Raw genomic sequence first — 20,726 nt, forward strand, 5'->3', positions numbered from 1 at the left:
CCCAAGACAGTGCCAGACAACATCCACAAAGGAGTTTGTTTATAGGAACATCTGGAATTCCTGGGACATCAGAACAATGCCAGGAGGAGGAGAATGACCGTGCCCTACAGCAGGAATTCACAGAAGCTCCTGATGATCCTTCAGGTGTTTGGTTTTTATGGCAGAATGAACCCAGGCCTGGCAGTGTCTGATTCATGTGAGCTGGGACAGAGGGTAAAAGAGAGTTCAGATCTCTGTGCCAATGCAGAGCTCCAGTTACAAGGATGGATTTAATGGATTTCCCTCTCACTGCCTGGAGAGCAGCAAAGCGCTCACTGAGGGTGGCAAAGGGTTTAATCATCAGCCCACCTCCCGTGCAGCACAATATTGTATTAGCAGCAACTCCCCGTGATATTCCTATTTATACTCACCAATAAAACTGTAAAAAATCGGGGTTTTTTTCCTGTAACTTTCCTCATTAAATTAAGAAAACCAACTTCCCCCCTGATTTTCAAGGCTAATCTGTGATACAACATCCCTTTGCATCAAAGTCCTTATGCTTGAACTTAACCCCAAAGTCAAACATACAAACTCTGGACCATGATCAGCATGGATTTAGATTTCCAGTCTTATCAGAGGTCAATTCTTTACCAGACCTTTACCTTCCCACTCTAGAACAAACTTTCCAGCACTCTTGTTACAGGAATGCATAAAGAAAAGTTCTTTGACATTCTCCTTGTGGATCCAAGTCAGTCAATCAGCATTTTGTGGTGTAAATCTATAAATAAATTTGGAAGCTGCTTTACAAGGACCAAAATAAGTGTTAAAGATGATTATCCAAACTGCTCAGGAGCAGTGTGAAATATCAGATTCCTGAGGAAATTCTCTTTTTTCTCCCACCACAGAGGTTGAACTCCATCATGTCTGGGAATTACAGGTCAGTGGGGCAGTGCTGAGGATGCTGAGCTGGGACAGGGAGCCCCCATTCCAGAGGGGATCATCTGGGACCTCTGGCACAGCCTCAAGCAGAAACACTCCTCTAGAAAGGGATCCACAGGTCACCCCTGCTGGCAAACTCATGGAAATGGGGTTTCTTTATCTGCTTTGATTATTTAAAGGGGAAAAAATCTAAGTCACAATATGAGCTTGATCTCTCCCTCTGCAAAACAGAAAAAAAAACCCTGTCTACATGGTGATGAATTTACTTAAGAATATAAATCCATCTTTAGGTACTGATGGTAGCACAAACTGCAGAAACAAAACTTATAAATCAGTCTTAGCTCCCAAAAACTGAGTTCACTGCATCCACCTCCACTCACTGCTCTCTCTATAAACTTCCTTTGCCAAGAGCAATACCTGGAGTCCCAGGGGCACAATTTACTCTCACAAGCTCCAATCTTCAGCTGATTTTGAGGCCATAAATATTCCAATTTAGGAATTAATTTATTTAGAAGTTTGCAGGTCCATTTTTTCAAATAACTCCACCAAACCTTGAAATAAATTAGGCCTGGAGATCTAGCCCCAGCATCCATTTATGTCTCTGTAAAATCTGATTTCCTTTCCCTCCTCTGATTTCCTTTTATTTACCAAGTGAAGAGTCACACTTCACCTAAATGATATTTTAAAACACATCTCTTCCAGATTATAACCATGGTTATGTACATGCCAACATGAGATGGGGAAGCAGCACAGAGCTCCCAGCCAAATCCCAAGCTCACAGGTGTTCAAAGCCAATTTTGATTTTATTTCTTTATTTTCAGGGCTCACACAGCTGCAAACTATTTAAAGACCTCATTAAAGTCCTCCAAAAATTACATTTTAAGTGGTAAACTGGGATTCAACATGAGCCAAGGAGAATCCTAGGGAATTTAATTCAAATCACACTTAATATTTTCTCCATGCCATGAGCTCCCAGCTAGAAATGGGCTGATTTTGGGACCCAGCTTGCCCAGGTGTCTCTGCATCACTGTTCCTTGGCCAGTGCTCATTTACTCACATCATCCTTCATGCTGTGAACTATTTATTTAGGCCATAAACTGCAAAGCAAAAGCCATCCCACATTTTATAATCACTCATCCAGCTGTGCCCAGATGTGGCCAACGTGTGGTTTCTACCAGCGTAAAATGGTTTAACAGTAGAATAGAAACAAAGTAATAGAAACAAATTTTACATTTCATCCTGGGTGTCTCATCACAGCCAACTTCTCAGCACAGCTGCAATGCAAAGTTTGCTTCCCATTCCTAGCAAAGTGTAAATGTTTGATTTTCCTCTTGGGCTGGAGCTGCATAAACTGTTAAATCACTGCTGACAGCAGCTCAAACACTCCCTCCCCTCCCCACATTGCACTGCTGGCTCTGTAAAATCACAAAATCACAGAACCATGGAGTGGTTGGGGTTGGAAGGACCTTAAATCCCATCCAGTGCCACCCCCAGCCATGGGCAGGGACACTTCCCACTGTCTCAGGTTGCTCCATGCCCTGTCCAATCTGGCTTTGGACACTTCCAGGGATGGCACAGCCACAAATTCTCTCTAACATCACTTCCCTGCGCCTTTGCTTGGGTGAAAAATAAAAAATTTAGACAAGGTAGCTGCTTGGAAATCATTGCAATTTGGAAAGCCCAGCAGCATTTTGGGAAAGGGAGCTCTGACAGCAGACAAAGATGAGAAGTGACAATTTCTGCAGAGCCATTCACAGCGAGCAACGCTCCACAACCCAAACCCGTCAGCTCCTGTCATGCTCCTGACACTGCTGTGATTTTAATTGCCTTTCGTCCTTCTCAAGTGAATGATAGAAAGGACAGGTGGGATATTAGATTTTAAGCCTCTGGAAGTTTAGTTCAACACATGTAAAACAAATGTGAAATCCTCTCCGTGTCCTCTGCAGCACAGTGAGCGTGTCAAGGAGCGACTTCAACAAGGCAGAGCCAAGAGAGAAACTTGGAATGGGACAGATCTGTCCAAACCCCACTGAAATTATAGCACAAAATATTCCCAAAACTCAGCCACCACTTCTGCAAAACTTATCCTTTTGCTCTAGTGTTTGCACAAGCAGATTTTGGAAGGAGGGTGTGAGAGAAAACGAAGACAGGGCTATGAAGAGTGTGCCCAAGGCTGATGTAAAACAGCCAGATAAACTGCTCTGAAAAACTTACTTGTGCAGCTCAACACACAAATCAGAAAATGCCACATGGGAGAGAACATGGGAAAGGAAAAAACAGTGATTATTACTGGGGGAGAGCAATATTCCCTGCCAAGACCCAAAGGGAAGCAGGACTTGGAGATGGAAGGAAGGAACAAACTGCATTAGAAACCTTGTTGAGTCATTAAGGAAAATGTGCCACAGCATTCAATCAACATCACTCTGCCACAATCAGGTCCTGGCCTTTAAGCCCTGGAAAATCTCTTTTGGCCAAGGAGAAAAGTGATGTTTCCCTCACCCAGCCTCCACAGAGAAAAGGAAAGAGTTTTTCCCCTGGAGGCTCTTCCTACTTCAGTTCCCTCCTTTCCTGACACTCATGGGTCATTTCTGTATTTTAAATAACAGTATCTCCTGAACTTCACCAAACTGGGGCAGTTTGAAGCACTCCTGACCTGCTCTAGGAGGGGTTATATCAACTTTCAGATATCAGGCTTGGTTTCCTTTCCTTTTGAAATCCAGACATTAGCTTTCCTTTTATATCTTTCCATAATTCCTTTGTGTAAAAGCACAAGAGCACTCAGCACTGAAGATTTCTCTGTCCACTCACTCAGACCTTGGATAGCTGTGAACAAATTAATTTTCACAGAATTTTTATCTATAAAATAAGTCCATGTTCACCTATTTAATAAGTAGAGCAGAAAGCACTTGCATTTCCCAGCAAAACTAATAAAACAAATCCAGCCTCTGGTGCTGAGCCAAGCTTTGCTTTAAAAGAACACACTTATCCCTTGGGCTGGGCTAGAACCCAGAATTTGACAAATCTTAGCTTTTTTTAAGAGAATTGAAATATTAAAAGCTTTGAATTGAGTCTTACCTGCAGCACACACTCTGGTTGTGTGTTGGCTGAGCTGAGACACAACTTATTCCAGCAGTGGATATGCAAATTCCATGCTGAGAGATGATTTCTGTGCTCTGGAGAACACAGTGGGACACCTGACAGTGGCTGCCCAGTGGGTCACCACACCCTTGCCATCATTCTCTTGATGTTTATTATTAAAAACTGTAGCAACAACTCAAATTTTTTTTTTCCCTGTTTCTCTCCTCCACACATGCTGAGAACTTCTCCAAAGTTACTCATGCAATGTATTTGTGGAGGTTAATCCAGGACAAAAATCCCAGGAAGCAAATAGCACAGAAACTACCAACCTATTCTCTTTTTTATTGTTTCTGACAATCAGTAGTAAAACGTGTTGCTGCTACCAAGGGAGCAAGTTGTAGCATTACTCATTTCACATTAGGGCCCAGAAGAATAAATCTTTCCAGAGCTCTTGCTGGCATTAGGCTAAAACATAAGTCTAGGTTTGTAAAAGAAATGTATTAAACAGATGAGACAGCAGAGGAATACAGATTTAAGGAGAGGAAAGCCATTGCAGATTCCTTCTCTATTAAAGAACAAACTTAAGGCAATGACGTGGAAACAGCTGAGCTGCAAATAATTCATCAGCTAATACAGAGATGGACAATTCCAAAGCAGAAATAACCCACTGTGTTCTAGTCACACTCTGAAGGTTTCTGCAAGAACAAGAAGAATCTGTAAGAGACTGACCACACAGTTGGGTGGAAACTGCTAAAATTGAGTTTCTTACAGAAAAGTAGAGCTCACACTGAATGTGAGAGAATTTTTCTCTATCAGCTATAAAAGCAATGTAAAATCAGGAGTTTGTTCTCCTGGACAGGGTAGTGAAGGAGCAGAGAGAAAATGAAGGCAAACAATCTGAGGTTCATGTGAACAGGTTTAGTGCAGCTTCTGAGCCTGGAAAAAAAATAACTGATGAGAGAACAGACCACAAATGTCTTTTTTTTCTAAATTCATAGGTCCCCATTTAGCAGTGGGAAGCGAGTGCAGAGGGGAAGGTGTCAGTTAGGTTTCCATGGATGTTCTTTTAAAGGTCACCTGGATTCACAGTGATGGAAAAATCTCCTCTGCTGGGGCACATGGAACAAGCAAGGAGCAATGAGGCAATCTGCAGATCACACAGACATCCTAATCTTTATGTGTGACAATATCATTTAGGCCTGCCAAGTAAGGCTGCCCACTGCTGAAAATTGATCTGCAAACTTTCAGTGCATCAAATTAATTGTTCTTTTCAAGGCCTTTATCCAGTCTCTTGAATATTTGATTATTTTCTGCTGTTAAAAGAGACAACATTATCTGCAGAGGAAGATCTGGCTCCTCTTGGATGGCTGCCCAGAGAGCCCTTCCCAAAGCCAAGTGAGCATATGGGAAGCAGTGGCTGGAGCAGAGTTCTAGGGAGCTCAGGACCAACAAACCAACCACAAAAAGAAGCTTGCAGAGCACAAACAGCGTGTGTGAAAAAAGCCAGCCCCGATCTGGCCACAAAGCTGCTCTAATAATTGACATAAATCATCAGCAGGGGATCCATCCAAACTTCCTCACCCATTCCCTCCCCCTGGCAACCCAGAGCACTTCAGCAGCACTGGGAGGTGGCAGAGCTGCCTGTCCAGCCCACAGCTCTCAGAGCAGCTCTTCCCTGCTGGGAACATTCAATGACAAAGTGCTGTGACATCTCAGGTGCTGGGAGGGATCCCTGTCTTGGGTTGCAATGCAGGATGTGACCAAAAGTCTGGATTCCATCACCAACTGCTGAAACCAGCTGGGACAATCATCTTTATCTTTCCCACAGCCCATCCTCCCTCCAGGAGATATCTCCTGTTAATGGCCAGTGAGTCCCAGGGCATGACTGATAAAATTCCATCATCCCACTGGGAGATGCTCCACCCAGGGGGAGGAGCCAAACATTTCCTACCCAGATAAAAACTGAGATTTGGAACGCCAGAGCAGCCTTTTCCACTGGATTCCAGAGGAAAACCAGAGCCTTCCACATCATCCCTGGAGCTTCAGAGGAAACTGCACCTTCTCCAGGAGCACTGCTCCAGCTGAGCCACATCTGCCCCTGCAGGAGGATGCAGCCACCATTGAATGGGACTGTGCCAACACCCTGACTGACTGACGGGTGTCAGCTTGGATTCTGACTCTGGCAGGGTTTGGGATTGTTCTGTGTAATACTACATTTCTATTTTAATTTTCCTAGTAAAGAACTGTTATTCCTAATTCCCATATCTTTGCCTGAGAGCCCCTTAATTTCAAATTTATAATAAATTGGAGAGAGGGAGTTTACATTTTCCATTTCAAAGGGAGACTCCTGCCTTTCTTAGCAGACACCTGTCTTTCCAACTAAACTCCCCAGCTGGGATGTTCAGAAAGCCCCCAGCACCCACAGGAAGGGTAAGCACCCAGTCCCACTGACCTCAGAGCCACACCAGGAGCTCAGCATTCAGCCCAGACCCTGAAGGAGAGCTGCTTTCCACATGTGCTCTGAAATCCTTACACCTTCATCAGAAAAGGCAAAGCTTTTAAAGGACCTGGTGTCAGGTGTCAACATCCCTTGGTGAAAGGTTTAAAGGACTTGATGTCAGTGAGGGTGAGAAAGCCACTGTCACTGCCACCACCTGCTCCTGCAGATCTGAGTGGCAGCAAATCCCAATATCTCAAGGTCTTTAATGTGATTTTTTTGGCAAATCTCACCATCTGTCCATCAGCTGTGTCACACAGGTAACGCTGAGCTCACCTCTGTGCTGTGCAGAAGGGCACTGATGCCTTGGGTTTTGGCTTTTATGTTTTTCAGAATCTCTGCTGCTTAGTGTGTAACTCTGAAACCTCATGTTAGGTGTTAGTTAGGTGTTAGTAAGTTCTCTTCACAGGAGAGTTAAACTAAACAATCCCTACCCAGCCAGAGAATCAAGGACAACTGGTACCCAAAAAGCAGAAACAACAGTGAGGGAAAGGAGGCTGAGACTTCACAGCCTGGGGCTGTGGTTGGATAATTGACTGCAAGATGTAAATGAACCAAAACTTATAAAAGTGTAAAACTCGTGACCAGGATCCATCTGGGATTTGATTTGGGTGCAGCCCCAGCCAGGCTCTTGCACTGCCCAAGGTGAATCCTTTCAATAAATTCCTATTTTGTTCCTTTTGCTTTGTCCAGTCTCTGTTCCAGCTCAGCCTTTCCAGGCAACAGCATGATACTTCCCCAGGGAGTATTTTTAAAAACACAAACCCTCTTCAACAATGAATTAAATTTCAGGTCTCATTCAATCTGGAGGAAAATGTCTGTACAACAGGGGTTTACACTCTGTACCTGAGCAGGAGGTTATATTCATCAGCTGCTCCAACAGTTGGTATCACCAGCTGCATTCTCTTTATGTTCTACTCTTTCATCAAAGAGCTGAATTTTAAATTTTGCAATATTTGAGCCTGTATTATAAGAGCCAACACAGGTACATTAATACAGAAAGGAGAAATGTTGTATTGAATTTAATTAAAATTACATGAGTTTGAATAGGGGACACTTTGAATATGCTGCAGAAGGTAGGCAAACAAAAAAAGACTAATAAAACCTAAACACGACCACTTAAGTGTTTCAGAAAAAAATAAAGACTGCTCAAGAGGGAAATTACAAGCCCAAGTATTACAGTGTTAGCAGAAACAACCATATTTTTTCAGAACTTAGTTTATTTCCAGCTACTGAACTGTGTAATGTGTAATTACAGGGCAGGGATTCAAATACAGTGTATTTGCTTCACCTAATACTGTAGAACATTAATGTGGCCCAACACACAAAACAGTTTCTTGGGGAGAACAGGGATTAGGAATCCCCTGCTACAGCTTTATTCCAAACAACAGTGGGGTTTTGCCATAATTCTCCATGGGTGCAGCTCCTGAAGGAGATTTCCAGGTAGGAATGGGCAGCCACTCCACCTGCACCCAGAAGGGCAGGGCTGAGGGCTGAAGGCATCAAAGCTGTAGATAAAAATCAATTTTTATCTGTCCTACTCAGAATAATAATTTGCAGCCTAATGGAAAGCTTTATTCATGCCAAAATAGTTAGAGGAGGTTTAATTTGTTGCTAAAGCAAAGCTTTGAGATAGTTCATTTTAATTAAAATACTTATAAAAACTGTTAACACTAGCAGAACTGAAGCTGTGCCCTGGAGCTCACACAAGGCAAGGTTTTACCTAAACCCTGTTGCTGGACAACAGTGAGACCAAAAAAAAACCTGCCAGGAGAGCACAGAAGGGCACATCAGCCCTTTGAACCCCAAAATCCAGGCTGCTCTCCTTCCCTGCTCTCAATAAAAGCTCAAGGGTGCTGAGCCTGCTGGGTTTGTCCAGTGTTTAACACCACGAGCCTGGGGACTGCCAGAGAGCAGAGAAATTATCTTTGCAGCAAAAGACAAGCAGTGTGTGACTAAGCCCTGCTTAGCCTTAGGAGGAGTCACTGCTGCAACTCTAAATACAGGGCCACATTTCCAAAATCACTCATTAAATGCATTTAAATAAATACTACTTCTGCACCACTCAGATGTCAGCATTTACACCTCAACTGCTTTTTTTAATCAAGCCTTCTTCCAAGCCTTGACACAACAGATAAGAAAATTAAGGTCTGCACAGGCTTCAGCAGCATCCCAGTAAATGGCTGGGTTTGCTGTTTGAGGCACATTTGTAAATTGGTACATTTTAGAATTGATACAGTCACACAGCTGGAGGACTCAGAAATGTTCTCCTTAATAGCACAGCAGCATTTCTTTGAACCTGCTTGGTTCTGGGTATTTATGAGCCTTTGACTCACCGACTGTGCCTCCCTGACAGTCTTTTAACACAAATTGCTGCTCTGGATGAAGAGGGCACAGCTGTGGCTACAGCCCCAACACACCAGGAGCTTGTTTTGCCTTTGACTTCGTTTATTGGTGATTGAAGGCACTGCCATCCTGCTGGTGACAGACACCTGTGACAGACACAGCTCCAGCAGACCTTGGAAACAGCTTCTGCTGAGGCTCCAGAGAGCTGCCTGTGCCCTCTGCTCTCCCCTGGAAGAGAAAATGTCGTGTGCAGCATCACCCAAATCACTGATGGGGAGCTTCCAGCCATCCCCTTAACTGGATTTTATCTGCAGCTATCATTGTTTGCATTCAAATATCCACAATTTGAGTGTCTGGCCAAAGCTTTACAACAGGCAGAATAAACATTGTGCAGGTGCTTTCTCTCCTGCCCTCTCTCCAGCCAGCTGACAGAATTGCCAGGGGTAAAAGGATTAATGCACAACCACCTCTGACAAAGAGATGGGGAGGAAAAACCCCCAAACAACACCCACCTGCAGCCAGCTGAAGGAATCAGATTTTTCCTCCTGAGCTCACAGGGTTTCTCCCAAGTCCCTGGACAAGATAAAAATCAAGATATTAACAGCTGAATGAGATTTTAAACCATCCCCATGCCCTGATCAGTGTTCACAACCCCACTCCAGCAACCACCCAGTCTGAGCCACCCGAAGACACCAGATTTTTCCTCCTAAACTCCTGAACTTTCTCCCAGTTATCTGTAAAAGGTAAAGATCAAGCCATTATCAGCTGGACAAGGTGTTAAACCATCCCCATGCCCTCCTAACTACCCACACACCTACCCCAGCAGGGCAGCCAGATCCAGCCATGCTGCATTTGCTGGAGAGGGGGAATCCCAACTCCAGGATTTTGTGGCTGTGCCCAAAACAATCTGCACTGCAAAAATCTCAGGGCAGGCAGATCTTTATCTGTGCAGCACCACGAGAGCTGGTGGAGCATTTCCAGCCTCCTAATAGATTCTAGAAACTGGCAGAGCTTAGCAGAAGTCTCTTGCCTCGCTCTGCTAAGAATTAATAAAATTTAATGAAGCCAGTGATGTGCTGTAGCAGATGGTTCAATGTATTTAAAGTTCAGCCTTGGATCAGCCTTGTCCATGAGAACATGGAAACACAAAGCAGACTAAGAGGGCAGCAAGTCCCTGCTGTGCCTTCCCAATTCCCCTCGATGAAAAAAGCCCTGAGTGCATCCCCAGCCCTGACAAGATGTGAGAAATGTTAATGGAAGGAGCTGTGCTTCCTACAATGGTTTCATTATTAGCATCAAACAATGCATTAACATTTGTTTTATTAATGGAAAAAAATATAGTTTAATAGCCTAATCCATTGCTAGCAGTGCAAGGCAGAGCTTAATCGAAATTTTGTTCTTTGGGATTTTTTTTTAACCTGCAAAGCAGACCATGCAATGCTTGGGCTAAACAATTGTATCTGTAATCACCAAAATTTACTGTATCCCCTTCATTACTTGTTTCCTCTCCAAAGCAATATTCCTGCAATGTTTAATTAAGCAGTGCATTACAGATTCATCAAGTTTACAGCAGAAACAAGTATATATGGAGAAATCTCTCCATTGTGAGCAAGAATATTTTTTATTGCTTACAACCTAAATAATGGAAGGTGTTATTTGTGTTAGTTACCCAGCAAGACTTAGATTTCAAGACTCATTTCTTTCAGGAAGTCTCTGTCTTTTAAAACTGGTCTTGCATTAAAGACACACAAATAGATTTACCCTGCTTTGACAGCCACACTTCCAGCTGCTGCCATTCCCACAACAGGAGCTGACACTGGGAACAAACAATCCTAATGGCATCCAGGTGGCTGGGCCAGTCAATTACCCAGAAATGTTTGGGATTTCTTTTTGTTTTCAGAGCAAAACAACCAGGTCTGATGGCAGGGAGGTTGGAACTTGGGGTTTGGTCTTGAGGATCCCTCTCAACCCAAACCACTCCATAATTCTCTAAAAAATATTTTCATTTATTGGAATTCCATCTCAAGCAGTATTTAGTTCACTCTTTGCCCCAGAATTTTGTTGCTTTGAGCATCTCTAAGCCCAGAGTTCAATTTTTAAACAAACAAAAAAAGTCACAAATTTAAGACAAAAATTCAAATTTAAAGGAAAATATAAGAATCCCTTAATGGGGGGTTATCAAAGGACACACTCAAAACACTTCATTCAATCAATCTTGGATTGAGGGTGGTGCTGGCAGAGTCAATCAACTGCTGGCATTTCAATCCTACCACAGAGTTTGGCTTCAACCGTGGAATGTTTTATAAGGCTTAGGAAAAAAAAAAATAGGAATAAGTTAATAGGGACTGCTAGACTATTTTCAGCTTTCCAGATTCCATTTCCAAGCTGATGTCACTGCCCACATTATCTCTTGACATCCCGTGGGCTCATGCAGTGACTTGACAGGAGAGAACCGAAGGGCGAAGGCAAATTTCACATCTGAAAAAGACAGAAAATTCATTCTGGCACATTTTTTCCATACCAATGCCTCAAGAGCAAGCAAGGCTCTGTACAGCAATATCCAGGTGAAGGATTACAAAGTCTCACCCTTTGCTTGTTCAAATTATAACTTTCCACCTATGCCAAAAGCCCCAGCTGAAAATTCCCTTTACATCAGCAGTAAGTAACATACTGTCTCCCAAACATAACTTTTCCCAGTACAAGGAAATCAATTAGAGCTGTCACTTGGCAAAAAAAACATAAAGTTCATTGCTTGAACTGAGCTGCCTCCCATCTGCTTTCCCCAGAAACCAGGAAAAACCCGAGGAACACCACGGATGAGATTGCAATTTGGCTTCACTTCCCTGCCCCGCTGCGAGGCTCAGCTTCATTCTGACTCTCTACCCAGAATGACTCCTCTGAAATGCATTTGGGTTTCAACATCCTGCTCCACACATCGTCCTTGGGAGCCAGTTTTAGTCATGGAAAAGCTGTGTGAGCGTGGAGCTCAGTGGCACGGCTCAGCCAAGTGCAGAGCTAAAATTAAAACTTGCATGGGAGGGACGTAGGTGACATCAGACTTTCTGCTGCTCTCTTTAATGGATTGCTCCTGACTGTCTGATGCCAAAGCCAGTGTGATATCCCAACAGCAGCTCTTTTCCTTCCCAGCCCTCCTTTTTCAGAGCAGTGTCACCCTAATTGGTGATTAACCACCTTGCTCGGCGCTGGACACACCAAGACATGAACTGATCGTGGCTCCAGTGATCTCAGGGATGTCACTGGTGCTGGAAATCTGACAGCTCTGCTTGACACAGCCTCAGGGGCTGGCTTGTGGTGCCACATCTTCCACTTGCAGGCAAGCAGAGTTTAGGATTCCATAAGGTACTGCCAGCTTTTCCAGCTACATCCTGATTTTCCTCTCTTTTTTTGCCAAGACTCTCCTTGCTACCCATTTGTAAAGGTTTCAAGCCCTTGATATCAGCAAATAAAAGGGTGAATCACAGAATTACAGAGTGTTGGGTGGAAAAGGACCTTAAAGCCCATCCAGCCCCACCCCTGTCATGGGCAGGGACGCCTCCCACTGTCCTTGGACACATCCAGGGATGGAGCAGCCACAGCTCCTCTGGGATGTCACAGATCAGAGTTCTTTGCACAGCCACAAGACAAAGGCAGTCCCTGCCCACACAAACATCTCTATACCCCTTATAACTCGAAATAAACAAAGGAAGGTAAATTCACATGACAAAAATGAATCCAGAACATCCAAGCTGGAGCTGGCTCAGCACCATCCTGAGAGAAATGAGAATTGTGCACTAAAAAACTCCTTGCCCCATGGAGTGACAAAAAAACTCCTTCCCCCTTCCTTGCTGCCCACAGCTCTGGTTGTTGCCCATGTCCCAGAACTCTGTCTTTCCTCTCAGAGCTTGTTCCAACATCTCAAATGATCCTTATGGGTCTCTTCCAACTCAGGATATTTTATTCTTCTACAATAAAACTGTAGGTTTACAAGGAGTCTGGATTTCTTTGGTGCTTCCCTTCAAAAATGCCCATCCCCTCACCCCTGTGCTATTCCTTGGCACTGAAGAATTTGTGCAATAAAACACTGAACAACAAACAGGAACCCCCACTGTGAAAGGAAAGATGGAAGCAGAACAGATAATCTGTCCCCAGGTACATTAGGCATTTAATTTAAATTGTTTGGGTTTGTTTTCTCATGTTTACATCCTCAAGCAATTTAAGATTGGCCCAGGTCTGACAGAAGGGAAATATTGTTTATGTCATACAAATCACTAAACCATAAGCAATTTCATTAAATGTTTCTACACTCATGGAGCAAATGAGAAAACAGCTTGTTGAGTTTTACTGAAATCTTTGTTTGCACACAGAAATTCTCAGGTTAATATAGGCAAAATCTGGTGCAGCAGCAGATCTTTGCCATGGCATTGATAAGGATATCTTACAGTAGGATTGATAATTATTTGCAAGAGTATTGATAAATATTTGATTAAAAATTATAGTGAAATTTGATAAAAATCACAGTAGGATGGATAAGGAGAGCTAAAATTCTTAACTGTAAAAACCCAGGGATATTGTGCTTGAAAATAAAGTGTTATTTCCTTGTTTTATCTGATTACCAATAGGCTTTTTTACCTGTATGGAACAGGAGGGGAAATTCCAATGTGTAACAATCTAAACAGGAAGTTTCTTGAAATGATAAATAAAAAGCCACTCAGTAAACCACTAAACCCAGTAATGTAAAAATGAGTTTATAAACACAAAAATTGGGTCTTTTCGCTGCAGTGGGGTCCATTAGGGTTATTTCTGGGTGCTGCAGGTGGTCAGCTGAGGAGATGCTGTTTTTTAAGGCCCTTTAACATGTAGGGAAAGACTCTGCTCAAGGATTTCTCAGAAACTGGGATCCACCTGCTGATGCTGCTGCCCAGTGTATCCTGCTGTCTTGGGTTGCAATGCAGGATGTGACCAGAAATGTGAATTCTGTCCCCATCTGCTGCAGCCGGGTGGGGCAGTGACCCTGATCTCCTGGCACATATTATCTGCTAATGGGCCATCTTTAAACCAGCTGGGCAACCATCTTTATCTTCCCACAGCCCATCCTCCCTCCAGGAGATATCTCCTGTTCATGGCCAGTGAGTCCCAGGGCATGACTGATAAAATTCCATCATCCCACTGGGAGATGCTCCACCCAGGGGAGGAGCCAAGCCTTTCCTACCCAGATAAAAACTGAGATTTTGGACAGCAAGGTACCTTCTTTCCACTGGATTCCAGAGGAAAACCAGACCCTTCCACATCATCCCTGGAGCTTCAGAGGAAACTGCACCTTCTCCAGGAGCACTGCTCCAGCTGAACCACATCTGCCCCTGCAGGAGGATGCAGCCACCATTGAATGGGACTGTGCCAACACCCTGACTGACTGACGGGTGTCAGCTTGGATTCTGACTCTGGCAGGGTTTGGGATTGTTCTGTGTAATACTGTATTTCTATTTTAATTTTCCTAGTAAAGAACTGTTATTCCTAATTCCCATATCTTTGCCTGAGAGCCCCTTAATTTTTCTTCTTAGTCCTTTAGCCCCATCTAGTGCTAAAGCCAAATAAAAAGCTTGGTTCTTTAAATAAGCTGAATAAAAAAACCTTTTCCCCATCCCTGGAAGTGCCCACGGCCAGGCTGGACAGGGTTTGGAGCACCCTGGGGTAGTGGAAGGGGTCCTGGCCCATGGCAGGGGTGGCTTTAAGGTCACTTCCAACCCAAATCAGTCTGGGATTCCTTCACCAGCCCAAACTGGTCTTCAAAGTCCAAACCAGAGCATGGCTTCTTTGCTTTGTAGGGAATCCTCCATCTCCTGGGTTTCTGCAGGGGAATTTGGTGAAAGCAATGTCCAGGACAAAAGGGTTTTGCAGCCTGTGGGAATTGAAAAGTATCAGGCAAAACCCAAAATCCTCTGGTTTAGTAAGCAGCAGGGTCTGGCAACCCTGCACAAATCTGTTCTGCATTCTGCCTCCTCCAAAATTCACAACATACGAAATGTTCTTACACCCCTAAATACAAATTGCTTGGAAATACTGCATTTTTCAGCTCTCTGGTGCTAATTATGGTGTAGGAAAACCTTTTCTTCCCTCCAGGATAAATGTCTTTTGGTAGAAGCATTATTTAGAAATGGGAAATTTGAAAACCAGTACATTTACAAGTCAGAGCTTCTGTTCTCCTTCCCATCACTTTGCCCTGGATGCAAACAGAGATGAAGGGGGTGGACACATCACCCTGATATTGGCATCAAAATCTACATTTATTTCCTAACATTTGCTGAAACCTTACAGAGCAGTGACAAGCACAAGAGCAGAAATGCTCTGCCTGTTACAACATGAGTCTTGGTTTTTATTTTCCTGCCTTGAACACGAGATTTGATCATCCATTATCAACCCCTGGGGCTGCACAGGTTTGTCAAATCTCCCAGAGCAAACACCCACTGCAGCAAAGCAGGAAATTTGGGAAGAAGCCTTCTGTGGTTTGCACTCCCAACATATGAATTTGGTCATTTCACTTGGGAGAGTTGGGGTAGTCCTTACCTATAAATAAACTTTATTTGAAGTCCTGCAGATTTCTGGGCTGAGTATTCTGTTCTATCTCAGATTTCCTGTATCCACACTGACACTCAACTGCTCACTGTGGAAACAAATGTAGCGTGCTCTGGGTAATTCCCTGCATAATTTAAGCACTAATTAAACAAAATGGATTTTTATCATGGTTCTTAAATATTTACCCAGTGCAAGGAGCATCCCTGAACAGCAGACACCTCAACAAACATGCAGGAACATGGCAGTGATGCAATATTGTGCACTGAATTATTTAACACAAGAGAAGGGACAGCAGCAGCCCAGGGAGCAAGAGCATGCAAACCGACTCCAATTTTATCAAAGTTATTAAATCTTGTTCTAATTTTTTCTTTCTTCAGATAAATGTGGGAAGGAAGGGCAGATCTTTGGTAGAGTGCTGCCCACAGTGTCATCAGCACAACCCTGAGCTCAGAGGGAAAGGCTCAGAGAGGGGGATTGAGCACTGCTGGAAAGTCAAATTGGACCAAACCTAAATTGCATGATGAGTATCTTCTAATTATTAATTATTAAATTATTAAATATTAAAATTATTATTCCTACTCACAACAAAACCTTTGGCTCTCACCAACAGATGAATCCTCCTCTCCACCATGGAGAAAATTCTCCAGCAGTTCAGAGGACCAGCTGACATTTCTAACTCTGCTCACAGAAAATCAGCCTTGGTTTCCCTTTGGGAACTGGCCTGCAGGAAAACCATGCACAACAAAAACAAGCTGAAGCTGCAGGTTTTTGCTCCTTCCCATCTTACATTTGCCACATGTTTCAGGGTGTGATCAAGCCTCGTGCCCTGATCTGCTTCACTCCAAAACAGGACTTGAGTTCAGCACTGGACACACACAGATTGGAGGATTAATATGAAACCAGCCAGTCCCACATTGTTGTGTTTGCCAAAACCTTCCCCACAGCAGCATCCAGACAGGATTAGGTACCTACACAGATTTATTTTTTTTTTTTTTTCTAAAAGCCAAGCATATTTTGGCAGCTGAGCTGTGCCAGGGCTGGCAGCATCCCTTCTGCATTCTCACTGCCCAGCTGAGGCAGGGCTGGTGCCCATCAGAGGGCTCTGGCTTTGTTTCAGCACAAAATCACTCAAAACATCTGCAGGGCTGCTTGAAGGAACTTGTTTGACAGGCTCTAAGACACACCAAGGGTGTTTCAGCCACCAAAAGCATCAGTGTTAGAGGGAGCCCAAAGAAAGGCCATGGAATCCTGCTTAGGAAAAGCAGACAGCAGTTAAGGAATATTTCAGTGCTGGGTATAGCTGCAGGCTGACATTGCTGTGTAAACATTAATATTTAATAGCATTTAATTCAAAATCAACTTCTCTGGCCTCTGTTACAGCGAGCTAATATGTTAAATCTGACAGTGAAGTTTTCCCAGATCCTTTTGAACAGGGAGAATTTCCACAGCAAAGCTTTTAAATGGTGAGAGCTGTTAGCAGGAGAGAAGTGTGTGAGTGCCAGAGTGTGTCAGGGAAAAGGATATCAGGTAAACAAACTTCTTAAGGGTAATGAAAATGCAATTTTAAACGGTTGTTGAACCCAATATCAAGAACAGCAGGGAAAACCTCCATCTAAGACATTTTATTTTGCAGGATGTCAGACAAGCCCTGCACCTGTTGCAGGTTTTGCATAATTTCCATGTCTCCTTATTTGTCCTTCCCTGGGAGCTCTTGGGTGGAAACACATTGGATTCTCAGGCAGGTTCCTGAAGAGCTTTATTCATGTCAGAGTCAGGTTTGTGCCCTATTTCTCCCTGTGGCTCCTATGGGCACCTCCAGGAGCATTTTGGTGTTTCCTGGGGAGCAGGGAATTCCCTGGGAGCATCCTCAGACTACTCTGAGGGAGCCACGTGTGTATTTTGGGGGAAATTCACACCTGGCACTTGCCAAAGATTCCTCCCAGGCATCTGCAGCCACTTCTTGGTCTCTTCTGGAGGCAGAGGAGTTCCCAGATCCCTGCTCCCAAGCAGGTCCATCTCTTCCCTTTTTTCCCACTGCAAATTGGGTGATTGCTCTTCTCCTTTTTTTTTTTTTTTTTTTTTTTTTTTTTTTTTTCTTTAACTTTGCTGCTTTCCTGTATTCTGAGGATCAGCTGTGTTGAGGATCTCCCATCTCCTTCCCTAGTGGGAGCTGTCCCTGCCCAAGGCAGGGGTTTGGAACCAGCTGGTTTTTATGGTCCCTTCCAACCCAAACCATTCTGGGATCCTGCCATTCTAACCCTTGACAGAAACATCAGTCTGATCCCCATTTTTTTTTTTCCACCAAACAGCTAAAAATCACGAGTTTGGAGAGCCTCCTTGTGCTGTGGGGTTTGCTCTGGAGCCAGGTGAAGTCCCAGGTGAGCTGTGCAGAGTTTCCTAGAGCAGAGAGCTGGGATGGGGCAGCTCCTGCACTGTCCCAGCACATTTGGGGCTCCCCTGGAGACAGTGGAATGTTGGGGGTAGAAGCCTCCCATGAGGTCACACAGCCCCTGAGGAGCCCCAAAGTTCCCTGAGGAGTCCCACAGCCCCCTGAGGAGTCCCACAGCCCCCCAGGGGTCACACAGCCAGGCTGTGGTGGGCAGTGCAGGCACCTGCAGCCTCACCATGGCATGGACACGAACAGCCCTGAAAATCCTGCTGCCCCTGGCCATCCTGGTAGCCCTGGGAGCCCTGCTGGCCCCCGGGGACGAGTGTTCCCCTGATGAGTCAGAGCCATCAGACCAAGGTAGGTGGGCAGGGAGGGGCAGTGGGGCAGGACACAGCTCCCTTCGAGGGGCATTTAGCTTTCAATATCTTGTTGACAGGAAATTTTAACACTTTTTTTGGCTGATGCTCAGCTGTGCAGCAGGGCAGAGACTCAATGGGTGGGGCTGAGGGATGGTCCCAGAGAATTCCCAGAGCCCTGAGCTGCTTCCAAGAGCGATGCCAGCAGGATTGCTGGGGCTGGGTTCAGCTCCTGGCAGCTCCTGCACACTTTGTTTTGGGTCAGACACCTGGCACATGATTGCTCCAGAGGGAAGAGACAAACACATCCACAGAGCCATTCCATGTTCCAGCAGTTCCTGCCATGAAAAGTACATGGAAATATTTCACTTGAGCTCCTCTGTCCTGTTCACAGGCATGGATGGAGGCAGTGGAGATCCAGAGGCTGGATCTGACTCTCCTGGATTCTACACGAGTTTTGATTTGTTTTGGGAGCTGCCAGCTCAAGGCCCAAATGTGAGTGAGGCATCTCCTGCAGGTAAGAGAGTCCATCCTTGCCTGGGTGTGCCAGGTCACTCTGTGACCCCCTCCCCGTGCTGCTGGCACAGGGGATGTCACAGAGTGTGGTGGCAGCTCCTCGTGGGGTCTGGTGTCCCTGAGCTTCCCCAGCTCCCCAGCCAGAGCAGCACGAGGGTCCCTGGTCAGCCCTGGCCACAGCCCAAGAGCTGATTCCAGGGATTTCTCTGGTGGAAGTTTTTCCTTCTTTCCCTTCAGGTCAGAAGAACGAAACTGGATTGGGAAACATTTCCTGGCCATTAATAGAACAGCCTGAATTCCTGACTTTGCTGAAGGAAAGGCTTTCAGGTACAAGTGACTCTTAACCAGAGGAGCTGGGGAGCTGTGCTCTGATTGCCATGAGGAAGGGAGGTTTGGAATTCAGCTGGGACTCACACTTTCTCTCTGAAGTGCTGGAGCCTGAGCCTGTGGACCAGGAGGTACCTGAGGCAGTGCCAGTCCCTGAGGGAAACAGTGAAGCCCTTGAGCCAACAGGTGAGTCCTTTAACCATCCCTCAGGTGGAGCTGTGGCCATTCCTGTGCCAGGGACACAAATTCAAACCCCCTGTGTGTGCCCACACACCCTCTCCCACCCCACTCCCAGAGCTTTGGGCATTTCCTCCAGGTGTGGATGAGAGATTCAGCAGGGCTGAGGACGCCAGGACAGACCCAAGCCCTGACCCCAAGTTTAGCATAGCTGATGCTAAACTCACCTTGTGTGCCTTTGTGAGAGCCTTCTTCGTGTTCTCTATGATCTGCACCCTGGTTACCCTGCTGCTCTTCAAAATAACCCCTGCATGGGCAAAGTGCATAAAAAAGTGAGTGAAAGTGCATTAAAAAGTGTGGGGTGGGAAGGGGTGGCCAAAAATGGCTGAAAATATGAGACGTTTCTGGGATTACCAAATTTTGGTGCTGGGTGCTGAAAATGCCATGAAGCGTTTCTGGGATTGCCAAATTTTGGTACAGAGTGGGTGAATCTGGCATGAGACATTTCTGGGATTGCCAAATTTTGGTACAGGGTGGGTGAATCTGGCATGAGACACTTCTGGGATTGCAAAATTTTGGTGCTGGGGGGGGCTGAACCTGGCAAGAAGCATTTCTGGGAATGCCAAATTTTGGTTCTGGGTGGCTGAAAATGCCATGAGACATTTCTGGGATTGCCAAATTTTGGTGCTGGGTGGCTGAACCTGCCAAGAGGCATTTCCAGGGTTGCCAAATTTTGGTGCTGGGTGGGTGAAAATGCTGTGAGATGTTTCTGGGATTGCCAAATTTTGATGCTGGGGGCCTGAAACTGGCAAGAGGCATTTCTGAGAATGCCAAATTTTGGTGCTGGGTGGTTGAACCTCCCATGAGATTTTTCCAGGACTGCCCAATTTTGGTACAGGGTAGCTGGACCTGCCATGTGGCCTTTCAGTGGAGCTCTGGATGCCCAGCTGGTCACTGGCCAAACTTAGCAGAGATTTGTGCTGGGAGCTGGTTCCCTGGGCTCTGCCCAGAGCTCTGTGTGCCCACAGCTCCTGGGTGTTCACAAAACCTTATGGGATGCCCAGCACAGCTCCACATCCTCACACCAGCCCAGACCCAGCCATGGCAGGGCTCCAGCAGCTTCTCTCTCTCCACAGGTGCCTCATGTATTCCAGACCCAGTTCTGAGCTCCCAGCAGACAAGGAATTAGTAGTAGAAGTCTAAATAAAGATAAAGAGCACAGTGGTCTGTGGAAAAGTTTTGGATTGGAAGGAATTCCATTCTCTGGAGGCTCCACATCCAGCTCCCCCCATCACAAGCAAGACCCAGCCCTGTTAGGGCTCAAAAATGATCCCAGGGCTGCAACAGCTTCCTGGAACAGAAACCCTTTGAAATTTGGGGATTTTCTCCCCCTCATCCTGGAGGGGAAAAGGCTCCAGGAGACCTTGTTGTGACCTGTCAGTGGATGAAGGGGGTCATGGGAAAGGCACAGAGATATTTCTTTAGCAGGGTCTGCAGTGCCAGGGGTGAGGGTTTTACCCTGCCAGGGGATGAGGTCAGATGGGATATTGGG

The 20,726-nt window shown here is 45.2% G+C and overlaps 1 protein-coding gene across 2 annotated transcripts; it reads left to right on the forward strand.

Moving 5' to 3' along the window:
• The first annotated feature begins 17,878 nt into the window (after positions 1-17,878).
• Positions 17,879-20,413, forward strand: LOC130261965 (uncharacterized). 2 transcript variants are annotated; one of them, XM_056508678.1, is made up of 6 exons: positions 17,879-18,155; positions 18,549-18,671; positions 18,908-18,997; positions 19,100-19,183; positions 19,314-19,506; positions 20,311-20,413. In XM_056508678.1, the coding sequence occupies exons 1-6, from the start codon at positions 18,035-18,037 to the stop codon at positions 20,375-20,377; spliced, it is 678 nt and encodes a 225-aa protein (XP_056364653.1). In that variant the 5' UTR covers positions 17,879-18,034; the 3' UTR covers positions 20,378-20,413. The 2 variants fall into 2 exon arrangements, with proteins under 2 accessions (XP_056364653.1, XP_056364652.1); XM_056508677.1 differs by having other exon boundaries at positions 17,883-18,155; positions 19,293-19,506.
• Positions 20,414-20,726: the final 313 nt, after the last annotated feature.

The sequence above is a fragment of the Oenanthe melanoleuca genome, chromosome 22, assembly GCF_029582105.1.
Source record: "Oenanthe melanoleuca isolate GR-GAL-2019-014 chromosome 22, OMel1.0, whole genome shotgun sequence".
Classification (NCBI taxonomy): domain Eukaryota; kingdom Metazoa; phylum Chordata; class Aves; order Passeriformes; family Muscicapidae; genus Oenanthe; species Oenanthe melanoleuca.